The following is a 20000-nucleotide window of genomic DNA, read 5'->3' on the forward strand; positions in this document are numbered from 1 at the left end:
GGGCTTTAATTGCTGTGTTCAGGTTTTTTAAAGCGTGTCACATACTCATGTATGAAATTAATATCTTCGTGCCAGATAGGGTTATTACTTTCATTTTCCATCATGAACACGGTCTGGTCAGAGTTTCCACGGTAACCGCGTCACGGTGTCATAGGCCTTTCTCTGTGCCTACAGGTGTTACGTTGACGACAAGGTCTCCAAAGTGGCCTGGCTGAATCGCTCCAACATCATCTTCGCTGGAGAAGACAAGTGGTCGCTGGACCCTCGAGTGGACCTGGTCACCAAAGGCCAGCTGGAATACAGCCTCCGCATCCAGAAGGTGGACGTGTATGACGAGGGACCGTACACGTGCTCCATTCAAACCAAACAGCAACCCAAAACCTCACAGGTTTATCTCATCGTCCAAGGTAAGACCAGAGAAACAAGAGCGAAAGCGTGTGTGAGACAGAGAGAGAGAGAGAGAGAGAGAAAGAGAGAGAGAGAGGTGTGACAGCCTGTCAGAAGATTGACAGCATGTCATTTTTTATCAAAGTACCACCTTCAAAGCCTCTCCTCTCTAAACGTTCCAATTCAACTCTTTCTGACAAGGACTCGTCTGGCCCCGTCAAGGACTCCGCGCGCACCCACTTGTCAACGGACAAAGATTTAAATATTTGTCTGCAAGGTTTTGTGTGGTTATTTATGGTTGGATGGGAGTTGTTTGTATTATGATATCCGAGGAAAGGCCTGACCTACGTGTCAGTGGCTGGGAGGCTGCACTGTGATATGCTAAGTGAATGTTTTACTGTCTGTCACGGGGAGATGATGCCTGTGTGTGAGAGAGAATCATGAACCGTGGGCGCTGACGTGCTCTGAATGCGAGGCTCAATTACAAAGTTTTAGGAGGAGAGAACATTATCCTGCATACTATATCTTATAGACCATAATTCAAAGTGTCACTTTTGTCATTGACGCCGAACACCCACGCGAGATGGGAACAGAAGTTTGTCCTGACTTCAGCTTTGTCAGAGTGTGTGACAGGGAATAACATGAGGAGATTGTCAGCACCAAAGCCTTTTCAGTATTCGGTTTTGATGCTATAGAATAAAGTTTTTGGCCGTGGGTAATAAATCTAAGGTAACAAAAGCTGAAGTCACAGCTTTTGTGAATAGTTCTTTGTCCCAGTATCTTATGGATTACTATAAAAAAAAAAGAAGAAAGAAAAACTAAAAGGACCGTGAAGTCATTTGTCTTATAACGTTTCTGCGTTTGTTTTGCAGTGGAAGGAGGATGGAACTTAGTTTAACTGAGGTTTTTTTTTTGTTTTTTTTTTTCATTCTGCTTGTATCATCTATTTGATCCTTTCCTCCGTGAGACTGCTAATGGACAGAGGATCAGTGGACGAAATGCAGTTTATCGCTCTTAACTCCTCCAGCCCTGATCCGCTAATTACCCAGAGAACAATCTCCACTCAATATCACTGAGGTTGAGGTTGGATCCATAAGGGCAATTTCTGCGGCGTAACTCAAATCCGCGGAGTCATGTTGTACATTAGCGTGCTGTTTCGACTGTCCGCAAATCCAAAATCATTTCTGCCGTTCGGTATTCTGTTTATCTCAGCATGAGTCTGGCTTTTGTATTTATGTTTAACATAATATATCATTTCACAGACGTTAAGTCTCTTATTCTCTCTGTCTCCAAAAGTTTTGTCCTTCTGAACTTTCCTTTAATGAAGACAAAAAAACTTTTTTTTTTTTTTTTTTATCATGAGCTTCTTAAAAGCGTTAAATGTCACTGTCTGAATTTGAATGTTTATTTAATCTGATCCTATCTAACCCTGATTCAGGGAATCTCTTTTGATGTAATCACTTTTTAGATGAAGCCAGATAACTGGGAATGCGTTTGAGGATGTACTCAAACAACTTTTAACTAAGCGTAAGAACAAAAATAAAATCTAAAATGAATCACTGGCTTCTTAAAACTAGCAGAGTGCTACGAAGCCTTTCTTCTCCTTGGTCACACAGAGGAGAATGTATTTCTCTTGTTTTGGTTATCTTTTTTTTTGTTTTTTGGATATATGGAAAGTCACTCAGCGGAAGACAAAGCAGCCTATTGTCCATTTCTAAGTGGAGGAAACGTTTAGTAGACTTTTGTATTGCATTCGTCTGTTTCGTTTTGTTTTGTTTTGGGTTTTTTTTTCCTTTTTGGATATCATAAATCTCTCTGCAACGAGACCAAATCTTGTCAGACTTGCAGGTTTCCAGTCAGATTAATCCTGTAGAGGAACAGAATCAGTATTCAGTATAAATGACTTCAGCACTCTGTAGCAGACCTCAGATCCACTCATGCATCTCTGCAATTCCATTACAAGCAGCTGTCATTTTTTAAAGCAACGCGTTGAATCCATGAGTACATCCCACTGTAAAAAAGGGAATGTATTTGGTAAATCCTCCTCTTTTGGGGTTAAATCAAGAAGACTCTGGATTCCTGACTCCTTCATGCACAAGGAGAGTGGTAGAGTTTTAGAATTTTTCTACACACATTGACTCCGGAATTTTTTTTTTTTTTTTTTTTTTTTTGAAGATTGACTTTTGATGTGATCTGTTTAAATATTCATATGATCTGAAGGCACCATGTCCATCAAAGACGCACATCCCAAGAAGGAGCCAATTTCCATAATCATATCTAACAGAACACAGCCATCCCTCACTTGGTTTTAGATGACGTACCTGTTGGCAAAACTAGAATACTGTAAAAAACATAAAGATAATATTTATATGTGTGTGTGTATATATATATATATATATATCCAATAGATAGATAGATAGATAGATAGATAGATAGTTAGATAGATAGATGTCCATATGAAGTCAAAGTAGAAAATCATCGCTCAGGCAATATGTTCATATATCACTTCATGAGTGAGAACTTGAGATTATTTTTACATATGAAACGTGAACATATTCTCCACCTGCTCGTAATGGAGCAATAATGCAATGCAGAAGCAATGGCTTCAGGTTGGATACCTTCTTATTACTTTAAATCAGTTCAGCTCTATTGATTTGATAAGTTTATTCGTACAGTATGGTGTTTTGTTTGTTTGTTTGTTTGTTTACAATAGACACTCCCCACATAGCAGCTTTACAGGATACCAGCCCTGAGACCCTCACTGTTGCTTTCCTACAGCAACAGTGGCAAAGAACCCCCCCCCAACCCCCTAATTTTGCCATCAAAAATTAGTATCCCAAAATTTCAATTTTGGATTGACCAATCATTTGGTTGGTTGACTGATGACTTGATAGAGCAAATGTTGTCAAAACTAGTGGATCAGTCTCTCATACTGAAGCATTGGTAAGACATTTCCATGAAGAACTATCAGCCATCAGCACATATTGTTGTGCATAGACACCTTCCCTCACCTTGAGCAGTTTTCTTCAGTCCTCTTTGTGTTTGCTGCCATACTTCACTCTATTCTGCTCTGACTGTTGTTCCTGAAAATGTCTTTTTCCATCACAAACAATTTCGCTCTATTGTCGGACAGCAATTTACCACAATAAAAGATGACGCCACCTCCAAGTGTGCAGGACAATTCAATCAGCGATTCATTTGTATTTTTCAATGTAAATCATCAATTGAAATTCATTGAAATGCAAATAATTATGCCATCATTTGGTGTATGTCTGTGTGTGTGTGTGTGTGTGTCTCTCTCTGTCTGTCTCTCTGTCTGTTTGTCTGTCTATCTGACTGGTTCATATTGCTGTTAGCTTCCTGGTAATGATCTTTGTAATGTTGGTTTGATGGCCAGTAAGACGCTTAAGTCCCATCTGTCTGATGTGAAGACGTAACACAAAATGACCTTGTCTCTTCATGATCCAAAAGATAAGTGCCCTTATTGTTCCCAACCAATGCACCATCAAATATTCATGCCTGCCATACTGGCTGCACTGGCACTGCTGGCGTGATATTTAAGGAGCTGAGGAGCAATGAGGGAGTAAGGGAGTGAGTTTGAGGAGGAGCAGACAGTTGGCGTGATGTCTACTTTAAAGTCCGCGCTTGAGATATGACCTTTTCCAATTATCTGGGGACAGACGTATCCTTTCTGTTGTTCCTGCAGACCTTTCTTTCTTTTTCTTTTTCTTTTTTTTTTTTTTCTTCATCTTCTGCCTGGCTGCCTCAGAGAGAGAGGGAGAGAGTGCTCTTTGCGGACTGGCCATTGTCAGATGTGTGCAGTGTTCCGTGCTGCGGTAAAGGAGGCTGGTGCATCATTATCGCCAGAGCTATCGTGAAACACGCTCTGAAAATTTCGGAGAAGCGCCGTGATGCAGTTGATGCGGAAAGATCAGTGAAAATAAGCATCACTTGTTTATCAAAGCCATCCCACTTAGCGCCAGCTGCTTTGGACCGTCGTCAGTTGGATGGGGGGGGGGGGGGGGGCTGGTCTTTGTGACTTAAGTTTTGATTGCTGCTTAGCACGGGGCCGCAGTGAAGTAGCAGTTCTTTTTTTCGCGATTCCCGGGGCCTCCCCTCCCCCACACCCACAACCCCCCCCCGCCCCCGAACGCTCGACGCATCCCCCTTATTTTTTAGGAAATGAAGGAAGCGGGAACCTCACGAAGCCTCGATATTGTCTGTTTCCTTTGAACCCCCGGTAATGAAACGGAATCCTTGATGTTTTAATGATAGAGAGGATTTATCATTCCCTTTTCTCCTGGCTGGCTCGGATGAGGACTGTGTGGTTGTGGTGGTGGAGGAAAAAAAAAAAACACCCTATGCTTTAATCTTTTTTATGCTCTCTGAAAAAGCATCTCATGCATTTAAATGGGAGCATCCCAGAAGCGCGCGTGGCCATGCAGCTATCAGTGGGGCTTCAGGTGAAGGGCTAACGCATGTCAGAGTGGAGTTTTTTTTTTTCTTTTTTTTTTCTTTTTTCCTCATGCCAAGGATGAACACGCGGACTTCTGGTATCTCTCCGCGTGCGAGCGCAGAGGGCAACGCGGCCTTTCCCCGCTCTTTGATTTACGCCCCGGGTCACATGATGCGGACGAAGAATGGATCTGCTGCTGTGGGAGCTTGAAACGTAGCGCCTCTGATTCAAGACGTCAGACGTTTCTTTTGGTTTGGTTTGGTTTGGTTTGTTTTTAATCTTTTTTTTGAAATCAAAACTCTTTTTCTATTTTATTTTTTTTTTTTTTCTGATCACTCACACAGCTGAGTAAATGTAGAAAAACTCTTTTGATTATTTTAGAGGAAACCCATCGATAGTCGTCCATTTTCCAGAAACAGGACTTAACCTGTCAGCGTGGAAACAAGACGTAGCTCACACTGGACGTAGTTTACCCCCCCCCCCCCCCCCCCCCCAAAAAAAACGCTGAGGGGTAAAACGGTGGCATATCTGTCTCTCTAAATCCATTCTCAGTGAAGTGTAAGCAGCGAGGAACAGTGTGCATTAATGAAAGCCGGAGAGGCTCTCTCTCGGCTTGTCTTCCTTAATAGCGGATGTTCTTTCAGAGAGAATGTGTTCAGCAGGAAGGAATAACTTTTACGTGCCTTCACGCACACTCGACTGATGTTTGATATCATTTGAAAATATGCGTGAATTCTGAGTATGCTTGGACCTCAGCCTGTCTTGTTGCATCGTTCAGAGGGAGAAAAAAAAAAGGCTGATTTCTTACAGGGGATATTTGGCTGCGCATACAGTATTCATTCTAGCCATAATAGCCTTATTCTTACTCTGGATGGAAGAATTGATTATTTTATAGTTGATCTTCTCAGAAACTGTGCGTGCTTGATGATTTTGACACCGGGAGCATTCTCTGTAAGCATACAACATGTCATTACCTTTCAGTGTTGTTTGATAAATAGAAACACATCTCCCTCACCATCCCTGACTGAGTCTGTGAAGGTCAGGAGCATAAATCCATAGCTTCCCAATGACTGACAATCTGCATACAATGGGGACATTTTTAAATAAGCATCAAGTAATGGACCACCTGTGTTGACAGCATATCTGATGTTGTCGCTAACTGTGGCATTGTGACCCATCTTCTCTCTCTCTCTCTCTCTCTGTCTCTCTCTCTCTCTCTTTCTCTCTCTCTCTCTCTCTGTCTCTCTCTCTCTCTCTTTCTTTCTCTTTCTTTCTCTCTCTCTCTCTCTCTCTCTCTCTCTCTCTCTCTGTCTCTCTCTCTCTCTTTCTTTCTCTCTCTCTCTCTCTCTCTCTCTCTCTCTCTTTCTCTCTCTCTCTCTCTCTCTCTGTCTCTCTCTCTCTCTCTCTCTCTCTCTCTCTTTCTCTCTCTCTCTCTCTCTGTCTCTCTCTCTCTCTCTTTCTCTCTCTCTCTCTCTCTCTCTCTCTCTCTCTCTCTCTCTGAGAAAGCAGACCTTGGCTGTGACATTGCAGGGCATGGGAAGGTCTCTGTGAGCGGTCACTGCGTTCCCATGGGAGAGGAACTGGGGCGTTGTCTCACGTGTGATGTTTATGTTTGATCATCCTATACAATCAAGGGCAGGAAGAGCAGGCTCATTAAAAATGAAGCCTCTGATCCAATCTCAGCTCTATTGATCCGTGTTCACTCCTCAGTTCAAGTATGCACCCATTAACAGATTTTCCCCTTAATGAGAAAGGTCCTCACAAAGCAGGTGTTTTTTTGTTTTGTTTTGTTTTTTTTTCGCCCTTCCAGATAAACTTTTAGCCTACCTCACTGTCTCCTCATAGTTTCCATAAGCTAACAGATAGTGACACACCCTACAGTGCATTTCCAATAAGTCAAAAATTAAAATAGAAACACACACATGTATAACACATACATATGTGAACACATATAACTGAACACAGTATCAGGAATAGGAGAGTTTCATGCTCTCTGTGCAGTATTTGGAACGTGATAAAGATGTCCCATTATAATCTGTCTCTGGGCAGGTCTAGTAATGAGAGTGTACAGTAGAGGAAGTTCTGTCAGGAAGACAGAAGTTGAGTAATGCAAAGCAGGTTTCCACGCTCCGTAATGTGGCACTGTGATTTATTCAGTCTGTGTTGTTTCTGCGCTTGAGTCATGGTTATCTAACACAAACATGGATAACGAGGACTGCATTCGTTACTGTTTAGAAGACAAGAATCCATTACATGTTAAAGACCCAGCCTGCTCTTATCAATCTCTGTTTTCGCCCCCTCGTTATCAATAGGCTTACGTGTGTAGCTTGGAGTGCAAATTGAAATAAAGAGCGTTGATTACATTCGGATGTCTCTAAATGCTTTACACATGGCCCCACAGGGTCTTACTGAGAACTAGTCTAATTATTTCTCTCTCTCTCTCTCTCTCTCTCTCTCTCACCCCCTCTTTTTTTAAAAAAAAAGAAAAAAAACACAACGTGTTGTTTTTCCACACGCCGGCTTCAGAAGATAGAAAGCCGTTAATTTTCCCTGCCCGTGGTAGGAGCTGACTACCTCCCCTTGATTGTTGCGTTTTAAGTAAAAAGATTTTTCAGCACTCTTATTTGCAACCTGGGAGGGAAGAGAAATGGGAATGATATGTTAAAGATATTTCATTACCGTGTGAAGAGCACCTACAAGTTTATAAAATCCGATAGCATATGAAGAAAGGATGGGGGGGGGGGTGTTTGCCTCTTGAGGCATTTGAAGGTACTGAATTAGCAAGCCTAACATGGAAACAGTAAATAAGGCTTTATTTTATGTTTCACCGACAATAAAAAAGGTAATTGTGCTTCATTCCCTACAGGCTTCGAGCCTGTCCTCCTCCCTCAATATGCTTCTTGCTGTTTGTGAACAGTACAGTAGGCTCACAAAACTCAAAGGCAAAACTAAAACCATGAGACTAGATGATGAATATTCTAAACACGTAACCTTAAGTTGACTGCCACTGTCTGTTAGTTTTAGTGTGCATTATTAAATATGGATAATTCAATTATATGGGGAATGGATGACATGTTGTAATGTCTCTTTCATTAAGAGAGAGAGAGAGAGAGAAAGAGAGAAAAACAAGCTTTAGTTTGGTCACCTTTCTTTGTCCCTTCATTGTCCTGTTGTCTGTTACCAGTCCAGTTAAATGCATTTTTAATGCTCCCATAGCCTACTAGCTTAGACAGGGCGACAGACCTCCAAAGACAGAGCGAATATCGCCTCCACAGACCGTGGACACACTCAGCCTTTGGATTTCTCGAGATTAGAGTTAGGACTTAAAGAAATTTCCAAGCGAGGCATTTGTTATGACGCTGACAGGAAGCTGGGTGCGGAAATTTGGACCATCCATTTGACTCCCCGGCTGTGGCTTGTTAGAGGTGCTGTCTCTTTTTTTTTTTTTCTTCATACTTCCCCCTTTCCTGAAAAAAAAAAAAAAACGCACCCGTTTTATTTATTTACCTATTTATTTATTTATTTGTTTATTTATTTATTTATTTATTTGTAAGGCAAATGATTTACGATTCTGCCACCACGATTCTTTTGGAAAAAAGAAACGGTGTCCTTCGCCACCCAGGCAACATGGCATGCTGTCTCTATGAGAATACCCTTTAATTACTCAGGGATTTGGATTATAAAAACACACACACACACACACACACACACACACACACCGTGCGTGGAGGGGGGTGGGGCCAGAACCACAGCAGGCGGACCACACCATTAGACAGCGCCCTCCCCTGGACACTGAAGTATCTGTGCTGTTTTGCTGTTGTTGTTTGTACTGTTGTTGTTGTTGTTGCTGTTGTTATTGTTGTTGTTGTTGTTGTTGTTGTTGTTTTAATTCTTACGGGAAAATGCTTTGAATCTTCTCGGACTGAGGTTCAAAAGAGACTGTAATTGCTATCCCTATGAGAGAACACTATGACAGCTTGAAATCTAACGTCTAACGCATAATTCCACGAAAGGAAAATCTCTAACACTTGTTTTTGTTTGTTTGTTTGTAGTTTGTTTCTTTGTTTGTTTGTTTTCCTGCTGATATACGTAATCTGATCTTCTGGCTCAGATTACGTCATTTTTTTCACAAGACATCCAGCCTTACACCCCACACCCAAAAGTGATGCTTGGGGACATGTCTAAAATAGCCCTCAGCTCTCTTTTGAAGAAAAGTCTGGAAAAGTTGAGAGGTTGAGAGTGATCACCAGAACGCCAGAGGCAGAGATTATGATGTGAGAGATCCAAGCTCCCAGAGACATGCCAGGGGGAGCCCAGCCTTCAGCCGAACCTCCTCCCTTAACTCAGCCAAAGAAGCCTCAGAGAACAGAGTCGGTCATACCATGAGTCTATGAGTCATTCATACCATGAGTCTATGATACAGTCATACCATGAGTCTATGAGTCATTCATACGATGAGTCTATGATACAGTCATACCATGAGTCTATGAGTCAATCATACCATGAGTCTATGATTCAGTCATACCATGAGTCTATGATATAGTCATACCATGAGTCTATGATCCAGTCATACCATGAGTCTATGATACAGTCATACCATGAGTCTATGATACAGTCATACCATGAGTCTATGAGTCATTCATACCATGAGTCTATGAGTCAGTCATACCATGAGTCTATGATACAGTCATACCATGAGTCTATGATACAGTCACACCATGAGTCTATGATTCAGTCACACCATGAGTCTATGATACAGTCATACCATGAGTCTATGAGTCAGTTATACCATGAGTCTATGATACAGTCATACCATGAGTCTATGAGTCAGTCATACCATGAGTCTATGATACAGTCATACCATGAGTCTATGAGTCAGTCACACCATGAGTCTATGATTCAGTCACACCATGAGTCTATGAGTCAGTCATACCATGAGTCTATGATTCAGTCATACCATGAATCTATGAGTCAGTCATACCATGAGTCTATGAGTCAGTCATACCATGAGTCTATGAGTCATTCATACCATGAGTCTATGATACAGTCGTACCATGAGTCTATGAGTCAGTCATACCATGAGTCTATGAATCATTCATACCATGAGTCTATGAGTCATTCATACCATGAGTCTATGATTCAGTCACACCATGAGTCTATGATACAGTCATACCATGAGTCTATGATTCAGTCATACCATGAGTCTATGAGTCAGTCATACCATGAGTCTATGATTCAGTCACACCATGAGTCTATGATACAGTCATACCATGAGTCTATGATTCAGTCACACCATGAGTCTATGATACAGTCATACCATGAGTCTATGAGTCAGTTATACCATGAGTCTATGAGTCAGTCATACCATGAGTCTATGAGTCAGTTATACCATGAGTCTATGATACAGTCATACCATGAGTCTATGAGTCAGTCACACCATGAGTCTATGAGTCATTCATACCATGAGTCTATGATTCAGTCACACCATGAGTCTATGATACAGTCATACCATGAGTCTATGATTCAGTCACACCATGAGTCTATGATACAGTCACACCATGAGTCTATGATTCAGTCACACCATGAGTCTATGATACAGTCATACCATGAATCTATGAGTCAGTCATACCATGAGTCTATGAGTCAGTCATACCATGAGTCTATGAGTCAGTCATACCATGAGTCTATGATACAGTCATACCATGAGTCTATGAGTCAGTCATACCATGAGTCTATGATACAGTCACACCATGAGTCTATGATTCAGTCACACCATGAGTCTATGATACAGTCATACCATGAATCTATGAGTCAGTCATACCATGAGTCTATGAGTCAGTCATACCATGAGTCTATGAGTCATTCATACCATGAGTCTATGAGTCATTCATACCATGAGTCTATGATACAGTCGTACCATGAGTCTATGAGTCAGTCATACCATGAGTCTATGAATCATTCATACCATGAGTCTATGAGTCATTCATACCATGAGTCTATGATTCAGTCACACCATGAGTCTATGATACAGTCATACCATGAGTCTATGATTCAGTCATACCATGAGTCTATGATACAGTCATACCATGAGCCATGAGTCTATGAGTCAGTCATACCATGAGTTTATGATTCAGTCATACCATGAGTCTATGAGTCAGTCATACCACGAATCTATGACTCATTCATACCATGAGTATATGAGTCAGTCATACCATGAGTCTATGATTCAGTCATACCATGAGTCTATGAGTCAATCATACCATGAGTATATGAGTCAGTCATACCATGAGTCTATGAGTCAGTCATACCATGAGTCTATGATTCAGTCATGTCATGAAAAAAAGTTATGTTTTAGCATGAAGGTAAGGAATGTTGGTAGAGAGGATGATAATTTTTTAGGATAGGATAAGAGTTTGTTTGTTGAATGAGCTAGTATCAGACTGCTTTGATTAAAAAAAGCATTCAAATAAGGCTTTGTATGGAAACAAAGTAAAATTAAGATACTTTCGCCTCTAGCAAGTCACCACCTCAAAGCGACTGAAGCACAGAGTTTTGGACAGGTGAAGGTACAGACTGTTTTGATCTGATTGGTTGATTTCAGCATTTCAGCAGATCTCAAAGACAGCGCACAGAGTAAAACACGCTGAGAAAAGATAAAGCCTTCGTCTGAACGGGTCTGAATGATCTGTGATATGCAAAACGTGACCGTGAGAAATAAGCATCTTTTTGTTTGAATCCTGAATCAAGATTCGTTTCATTATTTTAAAAAAAAAAGCTTAAAATATCCAGTGTTTTTACTCGTTTTTTTAAAGACTCATCAGAATTCCCTTCTGACTGTGGCAAAGGAATTTTCACAGGGTTTGAGCGGTCTCACAGGGCTTTCAGCGTGGCTTTTATGGGCTCGACCTGCTCAGACACACTTTCCATTCAGTCTCCCTCATGCCCGAGAGACAAGCAACTGACAGCAGTCTTTCACCGAAGGCCTTGACTAGACCAAGATTAGCTGGCTGTCAGTCTCTCTGTTACCATGGAAACAGATCATCTCCGCATGGTCAAAGTGCGCTCGCAAACAGGACTCAGGCTATTGGAGAGGTGTCCCTGGTCATCTCCAAACTTGGCTACATCACCCCAGAACACTGCGCTCTGTGTGTGTGTGTGTGTGTGTGTGTGTGTGTGTGTGAGTGAGTGACAGCTGTTCTCCTTCAATCTCCGTGGGCCCAGCAATGATTAAGGTTTTATTGCAGAAATTGCGGAGAAAGGCTTAGTGCTGTCTTTTGAACATTTAAGGTTCAGGTCAACCCAGGAGCAGGGGTCAAACAGAGCTAGCTCGTTGGAGAAAAATAGAACGATTAGATAGAGACAGAGAGAAAGGGAGAGAGAGAGAGACAAAAAAAAAAAAGAACTGACTCGTGACAAACCCCAAAATCCAAAAGTCCCATTAAATATGAAACAACAAACCCCCCCCAAAAAAGAGGACTTTTAAATACCAGAGTGGTCTACAATCACATCTTTTCCCAATACGGTCATGAAAACGTGTTTGTTTACAATTTACAATTTAGCATTTAGCAGACGCTTTTAGCCAAAGCGACTTACAATCAGTGCATCAGTCGGATTCCTAATACCTCATAAGCAGACATTGCTAAAAAGACTGAGCGTCGATTTACTCCTTCGTATTGCGCCCCCTGGAATTCTTAGACAAACATGGATACAAGACAAGGTTTTTTTATTGTTTTATTTATTTGTTTGTTTGTTTGTTTAATAGCCCTGTGAAGACTACAGATACGATGGGAAGATGTTTGGTGGGATATTTTCGTGAAGGAAACGTCACACAGAGCTGGGGAGGCCGGGGAACAACGTTGTCAAAAAAAAAAAAAAAAAAAAGAAGAGAAAAGCATTTGTAAGTGGATAACATGAATCAAAATGAAGAACACGGGTGTCATCTAGATGAGCTGTAGATTTGTCAGAGCTGTTTGACTGTTGTGAAGGATCACGGGTCAGAACTGAACCGACGGAGGAAGAATGAGCCTACGTGGATGAGGACACAAATGGAACGGATTGCTTGCTCAGATAGGAACATGAAGACTGAAGACATATGGGGTAAACAATGCCGGGCATCGAGGCTTTTGGACGCTGTTTCTCCTCCTCAATACCTGCTTGTTTATTTTGCTTGTTTATTTATCTATTTGATCTGTTTTGTTGGAATCTCTGCCAAGTGATTTGCACAGAAAGACTTGCTAGAGTTGTGTGTTGTGGTTTTATGAAAAGCCATAAGCCCATCGTAAGCACAGCTTAATAACCTTTTTGAACAGATCACGGTCACTTTTAGACCACAGATTCATTCAGAACTTTCCTAGAAGAGAGAGCATTCTATTGCTTACAAGAGTGTGGAATATGAAGGATAAGCTTGTTTATAGTCATTTATAATACTGTCAACGCTGTATGCTACACACTGGTCTCAGAATGGCACTGCATTCAGTGGTTTCCTTTAAGTGAAGTGTTCTCTCTGTGCACGTGTGTGTATGTGCATTTGTCCTTGTGTGTGTGTGTGTGTGTGTGTGTGTGTCTGCACTGTGTTTTGGCAGTGGCTGTATTTGTGCTGCGGTTACATGAGTTTCACTGTGAGGAGCTTTGTTGTCTCTGATGTAACTTGAATTCCAGTTTCATGCCTGTTAGAGAGACAGCCTTTTTTGGGCCACGGATTGTGGCCCGGGGAACAAGAGGCATTGCTCTGGTTTTAGAATGAGCAGGAGAACAGAACAGAACCTGAAAATAGACTGGAGGAGGGGGGCAGAGGAGTGTGTGTGTGTGTGTGTGTGTAAGTGTAAAGGGTTGAAAAAAGAAGAAAAACAGAGTAAAAAACAATTCCCGTGTGTGTGTGTGAGAGAGAGAGAGAGAGAGAGAGAGAGAGAGAAAGAAAGAGAGAGAGAAGGGAAGAGGGAGAAAGAGAGAGAGAGAGAGTGCTAATGAAAGTGAGTGAGAAAGAAAGGGAGAATAAAGGAGTGTGTAAACGTGTGTGTGTGTGTGTGTGTGTGTGTGTGTGTGTGTGTGTGTGTGTACGTGCATGAGTGACTAAGATTTGGAGAGAAATCCAGTGCGTGTGGTAGACACGGAGAGTCAATCTGCCACCTAGTGAATTCTATTTCATCTGAGTGCGTCTGTGCTGGTAATCCCAGTAAGTCAGGGGGGGAGATGAGTCATGGCTTGATAAAAAGGACTTTGCTCTCACAGTAAACACATTTATCAGTACATCCACGCTACTGGGGCAACATCTGCCCAGCTTTACGCTTTCCCCAGGCCTCGCTTTGATCATTAGCTGCTTCAAGACACAGGCCTCTACTCCCGAACGAAGAGACGCCCTCTTCAGACGATCCGGTCAGCGTACGGGGGGCTGAAAATTCAATAGATGGCCCTGATTGGTCAGAGAACTCAGAGATGAAAGGCTAGTTACTGTTTGATCAATGAAGCTAATGTGGTTTCAACAGTTGACTGTCGTCAGGACAGGATACAAAGAGCTGTAGTCGGACTAGACGCTCGCTCTCTCTCTCTCTCCCGCTTTCTTTTTCAGTCTCTTTGGTTCTCTCTGTCTCTCCTTCTTTCTCTCTCTCTCTCTCCCTCCCCCCCCCCCCCCCCCCCCCCCCCCCCCCCACCCCCCCCCCCCCCCCCCCCCCCCCCCCCCCCCCCCCCCCCCCCCCCCCCCCCCCCCCCCCCCCCCCCCCCCCCCCCCCCCCCCCCCCCCCCTCTCTCTCTCTCTCTCTCTCTCTCTCATGCAGATTAAGCAACATATGATGCGTGGGGTCTGTAGAGTTGTTGCAGCTCCGTCATATGCGAATAGTGTTCAGTCATCACATGCGCATAGTGTTCAGTCATCACATGCGAATAGTGTTCAGTCATCATATGTGAATAGTGTTCAGTCATCACATGCGCATAGTGTTCAGTCATCACATGCGGATAGTGTTCAGTCATCATATGCGCATAGTGTTCAGTCATAATATGCGCATAATGTTCAGTCATCACATGCGAATAGTGTTCAGTCATCACATGCGAATAGTGTTCAGTCATCACATGTGAATAGTGTTCAGTCATCACATGCGCATAGTGTTCAGTCATCACATGCGAATAGTGTTCAGTCATCACATGCGCATAGTGTTCAGTCATTTGCCTTTCCCTTCGCCAAGTCTCTTTTTGTTGAGTCAGTGGGTCATAAATTCTGTGACCAAAGGAAAAAAAAAAAGAAAAGAAAAAAGAAAGACAGAGAGAGAAGAGAAGTATGGAGATGAAACAAACACATATACTTTACCTGTTGCAAAGTTTCTAGCAGATAAAAACCCCTTTTTTTGGACACTTCTTTAAATTACGACCAGTCAGGCAAAGAGCTGTAACCAGCTGCTTCCTCTCTGCAGAGTGTCTGAGGCCAGAGGTCCATCATTCAGACAGCAGTCCCAGCCACAGGCAAAGACACAGTCTTCTCATGCCTTAAAGCCACTGAGTCTCTGACTGATCAACCCGCTGCATTATTTCCATGTCTGAGACCACAAGTTATCGCTCCCTCAAACCCTCCTCTGCACCTCAACCTCTTTTTATCAATGTCTAGTCCAGGATTAAAGCACAGAAAAGACCCTGAATCAGCCAGTAGGAACACAGGATATATTCACATCTGCCGTCTCAAATCACCACCATACACACACACACTCACACTCACACACACACACCCACACCCACAAAATGTCTCTCTCTCTGTCTCTCACACACACACAAACACACGCACACACACAAACACACACACACACACACACACACACACACACACACAATCTCTCTCTCTGTCTCGCTCCCTCTCTCTATGTCTATCTGTCTCTTTCTCTCTCTCTCTCTCTCTCTCTCTCTCTCTCTCTCTCTCTCTCACGAACACACACACACACTTTCTCTCACACACACACACTGGCTCTCTGACACACAAACAGAAAATAATGTGAGTCTCGTTCTCTTTAATCTTTGCTGATATCAGACACACACATCGCTGTGTTGATCAGTCATGAGTCAGAAGGTGTATGTGGCTAGGCTTTGCCTTGGCTGCTAATCCAATACGCAGACATCTCCCTGTCAGCTGCCACCCAGAATTAATTGGTGCTTGGCTTCTTTCATCAATTTCTCATTGCAAAGACGCTACAGCTTTCTATAGGGAAAATTAATCGTGTTTCCTCTGTTTGCACTTCTGACAACATACTGAACATATCTTGTTTTTTGTTTATTTGTTTGTTTGTTTGTTTGTTTTAAAAAAAAACAGTAGATTGTTGTCACAGTGATGTCTTAATTTTTTTTTCCTAACAAGAAACCAAAATTTCATATTATGAACCAAATTTACAACATGAACGTAACTCTCAAAGTGTCTGGTTTCACAAACTCACATCACGTCTGTTTCTCTCCTACTTTGATTTAAACCCCATACAAGCAGTTCCTGTGGTAAGAAGCTTTTTGCCTTAACCGATGATGACTTGTGTCATTTCTCCGCTCTGTCACAGTTACAAGATGACATCTTTTCATTTCCTGTCACAGATTTCCACTTGTTGATGTATTCTATTCTCTCTCTCTCTCATTTTCTTTCATTCTCTCCCTCTCTCTCTCTCTCTCTCTCTCTGTCTCTCTGTCTCTCTTTCTCTCATTCTCTCTCTCTTTCTCTCTCTCTTTCTCTCATTCTCTCCCTCCCTCTCTCTCTCTCTCTCTTTCTCTCATTCTCTTTCTGTTCTTGACTGCCTCTTGAGTCATTAATGGTTAAAATGCTGATCAGCACAGAACCCTCCAAAAAAAAAGTCGTGTTTGCCCTTCTGTGATTGGCTGTTGTCACAGTAAATGATAGGTGGGACACAGAAAGTCATTACATACCTTGTGTGGTGGTGACTGGCAGACTGCCAGTGCCCTGGCCATTCATCATAGTGTTTCACTACAGTTAGTCTGACTAATCCTGGTTTGTCAGGCTTTGGATGCAAATGGACCAGGCTTTTGAGCGAGAACCAGTTGCTTTGGACGCTATTTGAGCTGAGGTTGATTGTTGACTCGAATAACAGAGCAATAACATTGCTCAGATGCACCGTGTATGAATATGCATTTTTTTTTTTAAATTTCTGTTTTGGCAACACAGTATAAAATCCCATTTTCTGGTGATTAGGAGTGTATTTACAGTTTAAGCGCCCTTTACCTAATTATCCTCCGGTAAACTGCCAACAGATCATTCATTAAACCTCGTTTAGACCTGTTCATTTTTTTTATATTTATGCCTCATAACTCCATTTCATTTGGCAGCTATGTAAAGGTAGCAGTAAGTTATAAAGATAATAAAGCTATTACTAATGGGAGTTTTGAGATATCGTGACTTGATATCCAATTGAGTTAAAAAGAAAAAAAAAAATAAAATGAGTGTAGTATTTTCCAATATCATTTGAAGTTTAATGTTTGATGTTTTTAATGAGAAACTTTTCTATTCGCTCTCTATTTCATACGTGCTTTTGTAAACATCCTGGTCTTTTCTCCGATCTGTCAGTGAGCATTTTCCTGCTCTCCTCTCTTCCAGTTCCTCCAAACATCTACAAAGTTTCAGAAGACATCAGTGTGAATGAGGGCAGCAACGTGACCCTGAGCTGTCTCGCCAATGGACGGCCCGACCCGTCAATCACTTGGAGGCTGCTTAATCCATCAGGTGAGAGCCAATCGGCTGCCTCGAGACACCGTCCGCATCATCAAAGCCCTTGACCCCCTCCCTTTATCATCAGACAAACCTTTTGTGTGCTCAAAGTCTCGCAGTGTTTCAAAGAGACCACACATACACGCGTTTCATCTTTTAATTAAGTCACCGCTCAATGCGATTAGGCTATGTCTCTAAAAGATTTTTGGTTGCTGTTCATGTCCAGACGATTTTTGTGCAATACTGATATGATTATTAAAATTGGCTCTGTTATTAAATATTATTATATTTACAGGCTTTTGCTTGGAGAGTGTTGTGCTTGCCGCTGTACTGTTTCCATAGATACAACCTGCGTTATCACAGATGCTGTAGTGGAATGACATAATTCAGATTTTACAGTTGCACTTACAGTTACAAAAAAAAAAAAAATACAGTTACCATTCCAGTTTGGAGCTTTTAATATTCTCTGTTTGAAGCGATATTGTCTTCTTCGGTATCGCCATGGTTAAGTAGCTAATGGAAAGCCGGTAATGGGAGGGAAGAATGGGCTTGAATCAGTATGACACACCTCCAGCCATATTCGTGATGAATTGGGAGTCGTACAGCGGTTGAAGCCAGGCGGGTTTTGCATGCCCTAATAAATGTGTTTATTCTCTAAGTAATAGGAGAGGGCCTGAAGCTGTCTAAATTGATTATCGGTGTGGTTTGTTTTGCACAGGAACTCAGGGACTTGTGTATGTATGAAGCCGATTCAGACTTCATTATGACACAGAGACAGTTAGCTCCTATCAGCTGCTCTTACAATACATTCAGCTGACACTGGTATATGTGACTGATTCAGCAGACACTGGTATATGTGATAGATTCAGCAGACACTGGTGTATGTGATAGATTCAGCAGACACTGGTGTATGTGATAGATTCAGCAGACACTGGTATATGTGACTGATTCAGCAGACACTGGTGTATGTGATAGATTCAGCAGACACTGGTATATGTGACTGATTCAGCAGACACTGGTATATGTGACTGATTCAGCAGACACTGGTGTATGTGATAGATTCAGCAGACACTGGTGTATGTGATAGATTCAGCAGACACTGGTATATGTGACTGATTCAGCAGACACTGGTACATGTGACTGATTCAGCAGACACTGGTATATGTGACTGATTCAGCAGACACTGGTATATGTGACTGATTCAGCAGACACTGGTGTATGTGATAGATTCAGCAGACACTGGTGTATGTGATAGATTCAGCAGACACTGGTATATGTGATAGATTCAGCAGACACTGGTATATGTGACTGATTCAGCAGACACTGGTATATGCGATAGATTCAGCAGACACTGGTATATGTGATTGATTCAGCAGACACTGGTATATGTGACTGATTCAGCAGACACTGGTATATGTGATAGATTCAGCAGACACTGGTATATGTGACTGATTCAGCAGACACTGGTATATGTGATAGATTCAGCAGACACTGGTATATGTGATAGATTCAGCAGACACTGGTATATGTGATAGATTCAGCAGACACTGGTATATGTGACTGATTCAGCAGACATTGGTATATGTGACTGATTCAGCAGACACTGGTATATGTGACTGATTCAGCAGACACTGGTATATGTGACTGATTCAGCAGACACTGGTATATGTGATAGATTCAGCAGACACTGGTATATGTGACTGATTCAGCAGACACTGGTATATGTGATAGATTCAGCAGACACTGGTATATGTGATAGATTCAGCAGACACTGGTGTATGTGATAGATTCAGCAGACACTGGTATATGTGACTGATTCAGCAGACACTGGTGTATGTGATAGATTCAGCAGACACTGGTATATGTGATTGATTCAGCAGACACTGGTGTATGTGATAGATTCAGCAGACACTGGTATATGTGATAGATTCAGCAGACACTGGTATATGTGACTGATTCAGCAGACACTGGTATATGTGATAGATTCAGCAGACACTGGTGTATGTGATAGATTCAGCAGACACTGGTGTATGTGACTGATTCAGCAGACACTGGTGTATGTGATAGATTCAGCAGACACTGGTATATGTGATTGATTCAGCAGACACTGGTGTATGTGATAGATTCAGCAGACACTGGTATATGTGACTGATTCAGCAGACACTGGTGTATGTGACTGATTCAGCAGACACTGGTATATGTGACTGACTCAGCAGACACTGGTATATGTGACTGATTCAGCAGACACTGGTGTATGTGATAGATTCAGCAGACACTGGTATATGTGACTGATTCAGCAGACACTGGTATATGTGACTGATTCAGCAGACACTGGTATATGTGATAGATTCAGCAGACACTGGTATATGTGACTGACTCAGTAGACACTGGTGTATGTGATAGATTCAGCAGACACTGGTGTATGTGATAGATTCAGCAGACACTGGTATATGTGATTGATTCAGCAGACACTGGTGTATG

General features: G+C 42.1%; 1 protein-coding gene across 1 annotated transcript in view; it reads left to right on the forward strand.

Annotated features, from left to right (window-relative positions):
* lsamp (limbic system associated membrane protein) overlaps positions 1–20000 on the forward strand; it is a 134285-nt gene that overhangs the window by 95215 nt on the left and 19070 nt on the right. The window contains exons 2-3 of the mRNA XM_030777097.1: positions 175–407; positions 17409–17534. Coding sequence (XP_030632957.1) covers positions 175–407; positions 17409–17534 — 359 coding nt within the window. The remainder of the gene's footprint in view (positions 1–174; positions 408–17408; positions 17535–20000) is intronic.

This window comes from Chanos chanos, chromosome 6, assembly GCF_902362185.1.
Source record: "Chanos chanos chromosome 6, fChaCha1.1, whole genome shotgun sequence".
In the NCBI taxonomy this organism is placed as follows: Eukaryota; Metazoa; Chordata; class Actinopteri; order Gonorynchiformes; family Chanidae; genus Chanos; species Chanos chanos.